Source organism: Spermophilus citellus (assembly GCF_964194105.1).
Source record: "Spermophilus citellus genome assembly, chromosome: X".
NCBI lineage: Eukaryota > Metazoa > Chordata > Mammalia > Rodentia > Sciuridae > Spermophilus > Spermophilus citellus.
The window spans coordinates 31,513,958-31,523,876 of record NC_138190.1 but is presented as its reverse complement, the minus strand read 5'-3'; the positions used below and the strand labels follow the sequence as shown (position 1 = coordinate 31,523,876).

Sequence of the window (9,919 nt, the reverse complement as noted above, 5' to 3'; positions counted from 1 at the left end):
TTTCCTATCCTCTACTATCCCCCCTCCCCTCCCCTCCCCTCCCCTCTTCTCTCCCCCCTCCCCTCCCCTCCCCTCCCCTCTTCTCTCTCTACCCCCTCTACTGTAATTCATTTCTTCCACTTGTATTATTCTTCCCTTACCCCTCACTTCCTCTTGTATGTAATTTTATATAACCCTGAGGGTCACCTTCCATTTCCATACAATTTCCCTTCTCTCTCCCTTTCCCTCCCACCTCTCATCCCTGTTTAATGTTAATCTTCTTCTCATGCTCTTATGATTTTGCACATTCGGCGTCCTGTAGGCTTCTAGGATTTGGGATTCTGTCTCATTCTTCACGTCTGGGAAGTTTTCTCGTATTATTTCATTGAATAGATTGTTTATTCCTTTGGTATGGACCTCCATGCCTTCCTGTATCCCAATGACTCTTAAGTTTGGTCTCTTTATGTTATCCCATATTTCTTGGATGTTCTGCTCATGGTTTCTTAGCAGTCTTGCTGAGCTGTCTATGTTCTTTTCAAGTTGAAATACTTTGTCTTCATTGTCTGATGTTCTATCTTCTAAGTGTTCTACTCTGCTGGTAGTATTCTCAATTGAGTTTTTAAGTTGGTTTATTGCTTCCTGCATTTCTAGGATTTCTATTTGTTTGTTTTTTATTACCTCTATCTCCTTGTATAATTGATCCTTTGCTTCTTGGATTTGTTTATGTAATTCCTTGTCAAAGTGATCTTTCATTGTCTGATTTTGCTGTCTCATGTCTTCCTTGAGACTCCAGATCATCTGAAGCATGTATATCCTGAATTCTTTATCTGGCATTCCATCTGTTGCAGCTATTACCTCTTCTAAAGTTGAGTTGACCTGCATTGCTTGTGGTCCTTTCTTGCCTTGTCTTTTCATACTGCTCGCGTTTCTTTCTGCTTGGTAAAACTGTTGTGTTTTTGAAATTTTCCCCCTATTTATTTATATTGGTCTTGTATAGTTGAAAAATCTCCCTTGCAGAGCGAGTAGTGGCTGTGCTCCTCCTCCAATTGGGGTGATCTGTCTACTATGCTGGCGGGCCGCTAGGCCTGCTCTGCCAGTAGGTCGCAGGTCTGCCCACCCTGCGGGCACGGGTGGCGGCTCTGCTCTGGCCCCACACCAATTGTGGTGATGTGACTACCACGCCCACAGGTCGTTGGACCTGATCCGGATGCGGGCGGTGGCTCTGCTCGGCCCCTACTCCAATTGGTGTGACGTGTCTACCACACTGGCAGGCCTCTGGGCCTGTTCCGCCAGTGGGTCGCAGGTCTGCCTACCTTGCAGGCTCGGGCGGCAGCTCTGCTGGGCCCCCACTCCAAATGGGTCTACCTGACTGCCACTCTGGCGGGTCGCTGGGCCTTTTCCGGACACAGGCGGCGGCTCTGCTCCGCCTCCACTCCGACCAGTGTGATGTGTCTGTCTCGGGTGGCAGCTCTGCTCGGCCCCCTCTCCAAATGGGGTGACTTGACTGCCACGCTGGTGGGTCGCTGGGCCTTTTCTGGGCACAGGCAGTGGCCCCGCTCAGCCCCCACTCCAATCAGTGCAACGTGTCCACCACGCTGGCAGGCCACTGGGCCTGTCCCGCCGGTGGGTCGCAGGTCTGCCTACCTTGCAGGCTCGGGCGGCGGCTCTGCTTGGCCCCTTCTCCAAATGGGGTGACTTGACTACCACGCCATTGGGTCGCTGGACCTGATCCAGGCGTGGGCAGCTGCTCTCTTCGGCCCCAGCTGCAGTTGGGGTGACATGATACCACACCAGCGGGTCGCTTGGCCTGTTCTGGGCGCAGGCGGCAGTTCCACTCTGCCCCTCTGGCCCCCACAGCACCCAGCAGGACCCGGACCAAGAAGCAGTTTCCGTGGGATCCCCAGCCCAGGGCCAAAGCAGCTCCGGGAGCCAGAACCCGGCCGCCCCGAGCTCGGTGCACGCTCTTCTGGGAGCGGGCTCCAAGAAGCAGACTCCGCGGGTTCCCCCAGCCCTGGGCCAAAACAGTTCCGGGAGCCAGAACCCGGCTGCTCAGAGCTCGGTGCATGGTCCGCTAGGAGCAGGCTCCAAGAAGCAGTCTCCGTGGGTTCCCCAGCCCTGGACCAAAGCAGCTGCGGGAACCAGAACCCGGCTGCTTAGAGCTCAGAGCACGCTCTGCTAGGGGCGAGCTCCAAGAAGCCGTCTCCACGGGTTCTCTAGCCCTGAGCCTGAGCTATCTGTCTGCGAGACTCAGGCAAATAACAGCCTGAAATCACCTGTTCCATAGCTGAATGAGCTGAGATCAGTAGAAAACAGGGATGATTATGTCAGCTCTCCAAGAGGCCGCTGGCCTCCTCCGTGGACTGACCGGTGTGGAGAACCGAACTGGACCGCTTCCCTCCTCCGTCTCTAACGCAGAACTAAGCACTGAGCACAGCCATTCCACCGCTGGCAGAAGCCCACAGAATCCGCAGCGCTGCACCTCCTCGCCGCCACCTCTCCGCTTCCCAGCGCACGCCGCAGACTGCGGCCGCGGGGCAATCTGCCGAACAAGCCGAACAAGCCGTGCGACCCTCCTGTGCAGAGAAATCGCCCGCGACCGAGCCCCCGATCCTCACGCGATGAAAATCCCTCCACTAGATTCTGGAGCACCTCAATTTCGCTGGAAATTCCCAACAAGACAGCCTTCAGCTGTTTTAACTCGTCAGTGACAGTGATGTGGCACACGGGGGTGATGCACTCCCTTCGCTGCTATCTTCCCGTTTTTATTTTTTATTTTGAGACAGCGTCTGGCTAAGTTGCCACAGCTGTCTTGAACTTATGATCCTCCTGCCTCAGTCTCCCCCAGCATCTGGGATTTCAGGTGTGTGCCATCTTGCTGGGCTGACATTCTGTTTTCTTAACACCAAGAGATATCTTTGAAAAGACTTGTGCCTAGCAAAGGGAACAATCGACAGGATGAAAAGACAGTCTACTGAATGGGAGACAATATTTCCAAACAATGTATTTGATAAGGGTTTAATCTCCAAAATATATGAACAACCATCACCACCCAATTAAAAGATGCACAAAGGACTCCAATAGACATTTCTCCAAAGAAAACATACCTATGGTCAACAAGTATGTGAAAAGGTGCTCAACATCCCCAGTCATCAGGGAAATGCAAATCAACATCACAAGATATCACCTCACACCTGTTAGGATGGCTACTATAAAAACCAAAACCAGATATAAGTGTTGGTGGGGATGTGGAGAAGTTGGAACACTTGTACATTGTTGGTAGGGATATAGAATGGTGCACCCAGTATGGAAAATATAATGGAGGCTTCTCAAAAAATTAAAAATACAAGAATACCATATGATCCGCAATCCTACTTCTAGGAATGTATCCAAATAAATGAAATCAGGATCTCAAAGTGACATCTGCACTCACATGTTCATTGTAGCATTATTCACAATAGCCAAGATATGAAGACAATCCAAATGTCCACTGACAGATGAATGAATAAAATGTGATATAAACGTATAATAAAATATTCTCCAGCCCTACAAAAGGAGATCCTGCCACTTATGACAACATGAATGAATTCAGAGTGCATACTAAAGAAATAAATCAGACATACAAGGACAAATACTACATGATTCCACTTATATGAGAGATCTAAAAGAGTCCAACTCATGGAACTAAAGAGTAGAAGAGTGGTTGCTAGGAGCTGAGGAGAAGGGAAATAGGGAGCTATTCAAAGGTTATAAGGGTTCAGTTATAAAAGAATAAGTTTAGGCTAGGGCTGTACTCAGTGGCAGTGCCTAGCATGTGCAAAGCACTGGGTTTGATCCTTAGCACCATATAAAAAACAAAATAAAGGCATACTGTCCATCTACAACTACAAAAAAAGATTCATTAACTCATGGAGTACCAACAAAACATTATTTTTTATAAATCTGCTGTACAACATAGGACATATAGTTAACAACACTGTATTGTGAACTTAAAATGTGAAGAGGGTAGATTTCATGTGTTCTTCCAAAAAGAGAAAACCAAGAAGTATGTTTAAACTCATCAAATTTTACACATTCAATACATGAAATTTTTGCATATGAACCTTTATAAAGCTGTTTTTAAAAGAAAGCTTATCTATATCTAATTCTTACGCCACCTTCAGAAGTGAAGGAATTATTTAACAGTCCATGTGTAGAAAACGATCCCTTTTAATGACTGATATTTTTTCCAACCATGGACAGTGATTTAATTCAATTATTTGGGTTTATGTTAATATGAAGCCACTCATTTGGTGTTTTATATTTCTGGGTCAATATACCATTTATGTTAGTCTAAAATATAAATAAAAATATATATATACTGCATCTCTTTTGGCATCACATATGGCAACTGAACATAAAACTGAGCAGAATCTTGGTACCCAGCAGTGCACATTTAATAAATAAAGTAAATGCTTATTAAACAAGCAGAGGAGTTTTCATGGACTATGGCTGTTTTACAAGGCTGAATCCTAGCACTCTCAAATTTCTCATCCTACAAAAAGAATGTCTATGTGAGATTGCAAAACCAACCAATAACAACGAAACCATTTTCAAATTTCTGTCTTTTAAAATATTTCCTGAAGTAAAGAAAGAAAGAAAGAAAGAAAAAGTCAGGAAGGACTGAATAAAGAATGAAATGCAAGGAGAAATTGAAAAATTAATTTATTACGTGAAGAAACATATACAACATTTGAGTCAATGACTCAGAGAAGCAGTCCACAAAAGCTCACATCCATAATGCATTGGCTGAGAAGTATTGGTACATACACTCATAACCATAAAACTAATGTTCTAAGGTGTTTTCCAAGGAAATGCTGTATTCAACAATCAATTTTAATGCTTATTTTCACACTTACAAGGCTGAAAAGATTATACTCACATTCAGTTAATGCCTTGAATCAGCCATTCTAGTTGTAAAGTACAATTAGCCAAAGATGTCCCCTATGAAAGACAATACCATTTGATCAACTCATTTGCATCAGAAGCTCTTTCTCAGATTCATTGGATCTTTTCCCTCCAAGTACTACAGGTTTGGGTGCTAAATTTGGAAGCAAGAGGTGGTAAGAGAAAGGGCAACTGCTGAGAAGGCCAAAGGCTCACATATTCACTCAAGACACTCATGCAAATGATGCTACTTCTTTTCAAACAGTAAAAAAATAACAATAACCTGCTTATGGATTTGAATAATATATTAACTCTTTATGCATGGCACTTTTAAAAAACATTTTGAAAGCACTTTCACACCTGTTACATAATTTGATCTTTCCCACAACCTTCTGAGGTAGGTTGGACAAGTCTATCATCCTAATTTGGTGGGTGAGAAACTTGTGGGGCTGAACAGGGAGATGCCAATCTCTAAACTAGGCTGTCTCCAGTAATGGCAAGAGAAAGTCTAAACATGTTTGATGATCTTATTTCAATAGATTTTTGAGCAAATACTTCATCCCCATCCAGCCAAATTATAGTGATACAGCTGGAACAGCTGTCATGACAGGTTATGGCATGTGGTTAATTGGACAAAGTACTGAAAGGTTTTTTTGTTTTTCTTTTTAGTACCAGGGATTGAACCCAGGTGTGCTTAACCACTGAGCCACATCCCCAGCCCTTTCTATTTTTTATTTTGAGACAGGTTCTTTCTAAGTTGCTGAGGCCAGCTTTGAACTTGTGATCCTCCTGCCTCAGCCTGCCAAGTTGCTGGGGTTATAGGCATGTGCCACTGTGCCCAGTGCACTGAGAGTTTTTGAAATATGAATTATAATTGAAAAACATATTTTGACTCCTAACACGTGTGGGAATTTGCTGGTTTTATGTGTTTAGAACTTAGCTTTCCAGAATAAACTGTAGTTTTTCCATTTCTGAGATAATAATTTAAAACCAAAAAATTTCAGTTCACATGACTTAACATTTTTACCATGCAGAAAAAAAATTAACAATTTCTCTCCCCTAAAGTAAACAGATATACATGTCCCTGAAGTTGGGTTAACTATATATCAAAGGTTAAAATTAATAGAATGTCTAATTTAGTTACCAAACTTCTGTCTGTATAAATGTTTGAACTGCAATTTGGGAGTCTGACAAACTGATTATCACTGTTAGGGTTGGGGGTCACTTAAGATGCTTACAATCACTGGGCTTGTAATCTCTGGTAGCTCAGGAGGCTGAGGTAGGAGGATTGAAAGTTCAAAGCTATCCTCAGCAACTTAGCAAGACCTTAAGTGACTTAGTGAGATCCTGTCTAAAAATAAAACAGAAAGGGCTGGGGATGTGGCTCTCTGGTAAAGTGTCCCTGGGTTTAATCCCTGGTAACAAAATAAAATAATGTTTATCATCATCTAAATTAAAGTGATTTGCAATGTATTTGAAATTTAACATTTTGCGAGGGTTTTGGTGGCAAGGTTATAAACCAAAGCTGAGAAATACCCTTCTTTCCATCCTTGTCTAATTCTGAACAAGCCTCCTGAGTGACAGGCTGGTGGCTGCTCCAAGTCCTCACTCCCAAGGCATGACCCGAAAGCATTTCTGATGGAAAAGGGGCACCACTGCTCCCACCATCAGCCACTGCAAAGCTTCAAGGCAAGAATGCCTTCCTCATAAAAAAGCTTGAAAATATCTCGTGTCGATAAACAGAAGGAACTGGTTTGATATTAAAGAAACACTTGGAATGACATAGAAATGGCTTTGCTGTTATCTACAGAACCCTAAAGAACAAAAGGGTTCTAAGGTTTTAACATCTTAGCTTTAACCTGAAGTTGTTATATATTCTCTAAGGTGTTTTTCTATAGTATGATTGTGTATCCATGCCCATGGAAAGTACATGGAAGTTTATGTTGTATGATGTATTCTTTCGATGATGTATGCTCACAGTTTATCTAGCCTATTAAAAATAGGACAAGTGTGTTGTATGACACAGACAGTCTAGAATTTATTCTTATTTGGCTAAAAATAGACAAAAATGGGCATTCCTACAAAATTAAACAATAAATATTGATAAATCAAAAGAATTTCAAATGAGGAAAGGTATCTCATAAAAATTAAATCGAGGCTCTATGGTTTAGGATCTAATTAATATATACAGAATTGTGTAAAATATTAAAGAACATGGATCCTGTGAAATAATATTTATTGTTTCATGGACCCATGAATGTAGTGGAAATTGACTTCTGAATCACATTTTCATCTGTATGAAATTACTTATATATTTGACACACAAAAAAATTAAAAAGGAAAATTATCAGAATCAGGATGGCCAAATAAGTATGTCTTGTGCATTCATATAGTCAGAGAAGTGGATTCCTGTTCCATCTGGTAAAGTAGAGTCCATAAATGAGTTATCTTTGTAAATTTCTCAGGTCTTACTTTCATCCTCACTCTAAATTAGTGTGATCTTTATGGTTTCCCGTTTCCAGGTATTTTATTATCAAGATGCTAAAAGGTAGAAATAATAGCACTAGCACTAGGCATTTTTTTAAAAGACAATTGAGAACATGCTAGCCAATCCTCTTTAATGAAACAAGAGAATTCTAGATTAAAGAAGAAATTATATAGAAGGTGATAAAACTGGAGATCTTGTTCAAATTAACTTACAATTATGCCAAACCAAAATGTATTCCTTGAGGGACAAAAAGTCTTCTAGTCATGTCATCTCTATTTACTGAAAATGTTTCTTAAGTCAATCACTATCTAGGGGTGGGTGGTGAGGAAAATCCTTTCCCTTCAAATAATGAAAATTAAAATGCCCTATATACCTGCACTGGGCAAGAGATTTCTGCAGGGTTTTCTAGAAAAACTTAAGTTAACTGAGGTAACTCTTGTCTCAAACTTTCCTGACAAACAAGGAAGGGGGAGGCCAGAGTGAAAACTATCACTTTCATTTAATTCTTTCCTGAAAAGGTGAATCCTAGCAAATTCTACTAGAAATTTCCCAGAACTGTACAACATGACTGAACCTTGTGGAGGTTAAAGCCTGCCTTCAAGCTGACTCACATCTTCAAACATTCTGTGAAGGGAGGAATTCTACTTATATAAGCCTCCATCATTTTGATGTTTTAACAACCTTCCTGATCCACAATTTCTTCAACATATGGAAGGAACACGACTTTCCTAAAAATCTAGGGCTTCCATAACCAAATTTAGAATGCAATGTTGCAGCCATGGATCCTAGGGAATCAAGTTTCCAAATCTAGGGTCTCGAATCAATTACAGATGATAGCATGCCATGTGGCTATAGTTGGTTATATACAAAAAGCCCTAATGAGATGAAAATAGAACATGTATCTATTCAAAAACCAAACTTGAACAACCCTCCCTGTAAGCTCTGACAGGAATGATGTTGCTGATGGCAAAACCCTAGTAACCTTCTCTGGTCATCAGGACAGCTCTTGGGTAAAAACTAAGTTTGGGGGAAACAAATTATCAGGCTATCAGACCAATAATCCAGAAAACTAGAAAACAAGTAAGCCCTTTGCCTCATTCTACCTGATGGATCTAACCAGCCTAACTCAGACTTCAGGGGTACTCTGTCAGTGAAAAGGCCAAAAAGACCTGCAAAAACACAACATGGTCACCTGTAAACTGTTGTGCTTTAGGCTTCCCCTTCGGCACCAAGTGTCCCTGGCTTCTCCCCTTAGTTCCCACATACCCAAGAGCACCTAAAGAGCAGCAGCTCATGAGGAGTTGACAGCTAACTTCCTGCCAGGTTCCCTGTGCAGTACTCATCGCTTACATGAAGAACAGGTATCAACCCAGAAAACAATATGCCTGTGCCCTGAGAGACCTTGGGTCCCTTAAGCAGAGCACAGTTCTTCAGCACTAAAGATATGAATGGGCTCAGGACTTCTTTTACTGCTAGAAGACATCTCCTCTTGTTTTCTGGATGACCTCAGGTCTGTCTCTTCTAAGGACTCACAGGATTTCTGCCTCCGTCTCCAGCAGGAACACTTGAGAAATGCCTGGAAGCTTTCAGAAACACTGGAGGAGAAGAGCTTTTTGCAAGGGTGAAAGAACTGGTAGAACACGAGCATGAAGAGAATGGCTGTGCAGTACCCAACGAGCAGCTGCAGAATCAACAGAGGTGCACACACATACATATAAATGTCAGTCTTGAAAAGATACCACAGGAGCAGGAGGATGGCGTTCTCGATGAATCTCAACATGTAGTACACCAGAAGCCGGTACCAATTCTGGGACTTGCTGATGAGGTCAGGGTCGTCAATTTTCAGCTGTACAGCTGACCAACAGAACATGTTGATGCCAGCATACAGTAAAGTGAGGAAGCACAGCACGATGGTGGTGCCCACCCGGGTGAGGGCCTTCTCTATATTTTCGGGGAATGGGGAGCCACTGCACCAGAAGATGATCCAGGGGTACAAGAAGAAGCTGAAGAAGTTGATGAGTACGATCATCACCACCCAGGTCTTCAGGACAGAGGTAAAGAGGACCAGGACAATGACTCGTGTGGCAATCTCAAAGCCCCTCCAGAAGAAGATGCAGACATAGGCCAGAGGCTTCACTTTGACCTCATATTCATCATACTTGATTTTGATGGCTAGGATGTTGCAGCGCAAAGCTCCATACACAATGGACAACAGGGACAAGGTCATGAGGAAGCCTGGGGAGAAAAGAAAAAGAGCACTGTCAGGAGGCTGGGGATATAGCTCAGTTGGTAGAGTGCTTGCCTTGCAGGCCCAAGGCCCAGAGTTCAATCCCCAGCACCACCAAAACAAACAACAACAACAAAAGAGCAATGTCAAGTCTCACTTCCACCAGGAATCCTATTGCAGCAGATACTCTGTCAGTCCCCTGCCCACAGTCTTGGACTTTTCTGTTTTACACGCACAGGCTGACTTCCAGCTGTCAATATCTGCTCACTATATCTGAGGATTTTTTCCAGAACTGCAAAAAG

The 9,919-nt window shown here is 42.9% G+C and overlaps 1 protein-coding gene across 2 annotated transcripts in view; it reads right to left on the bottom strand.

Moving 5' to 3' along the window:
• Positions 1-4,663: 4,663 nt before the first annotated feature.
• Positions 4,664-9,919, bottom strand: part of XK (X-linked Kx blood group antigen, Kell and VPS13A binding protein) — a 72,202-nt gene continuing 66,946 nt past the window's right edge. For both annotated transcript variants that reach the window (XM_081277097.1, XM_081277096.1), the window contains exon 3: positions 4,664-9,625. In XM_081277097.1, coding sequence (XP_081133223.1) covers positions 8,802-9,625 — 824 coding nt within the window. In that variant the 3' untranslated portion in view covers positions 4,664-8,801. The remainder of the gene's footprint in view (positions 9,626-9,919) is intronic.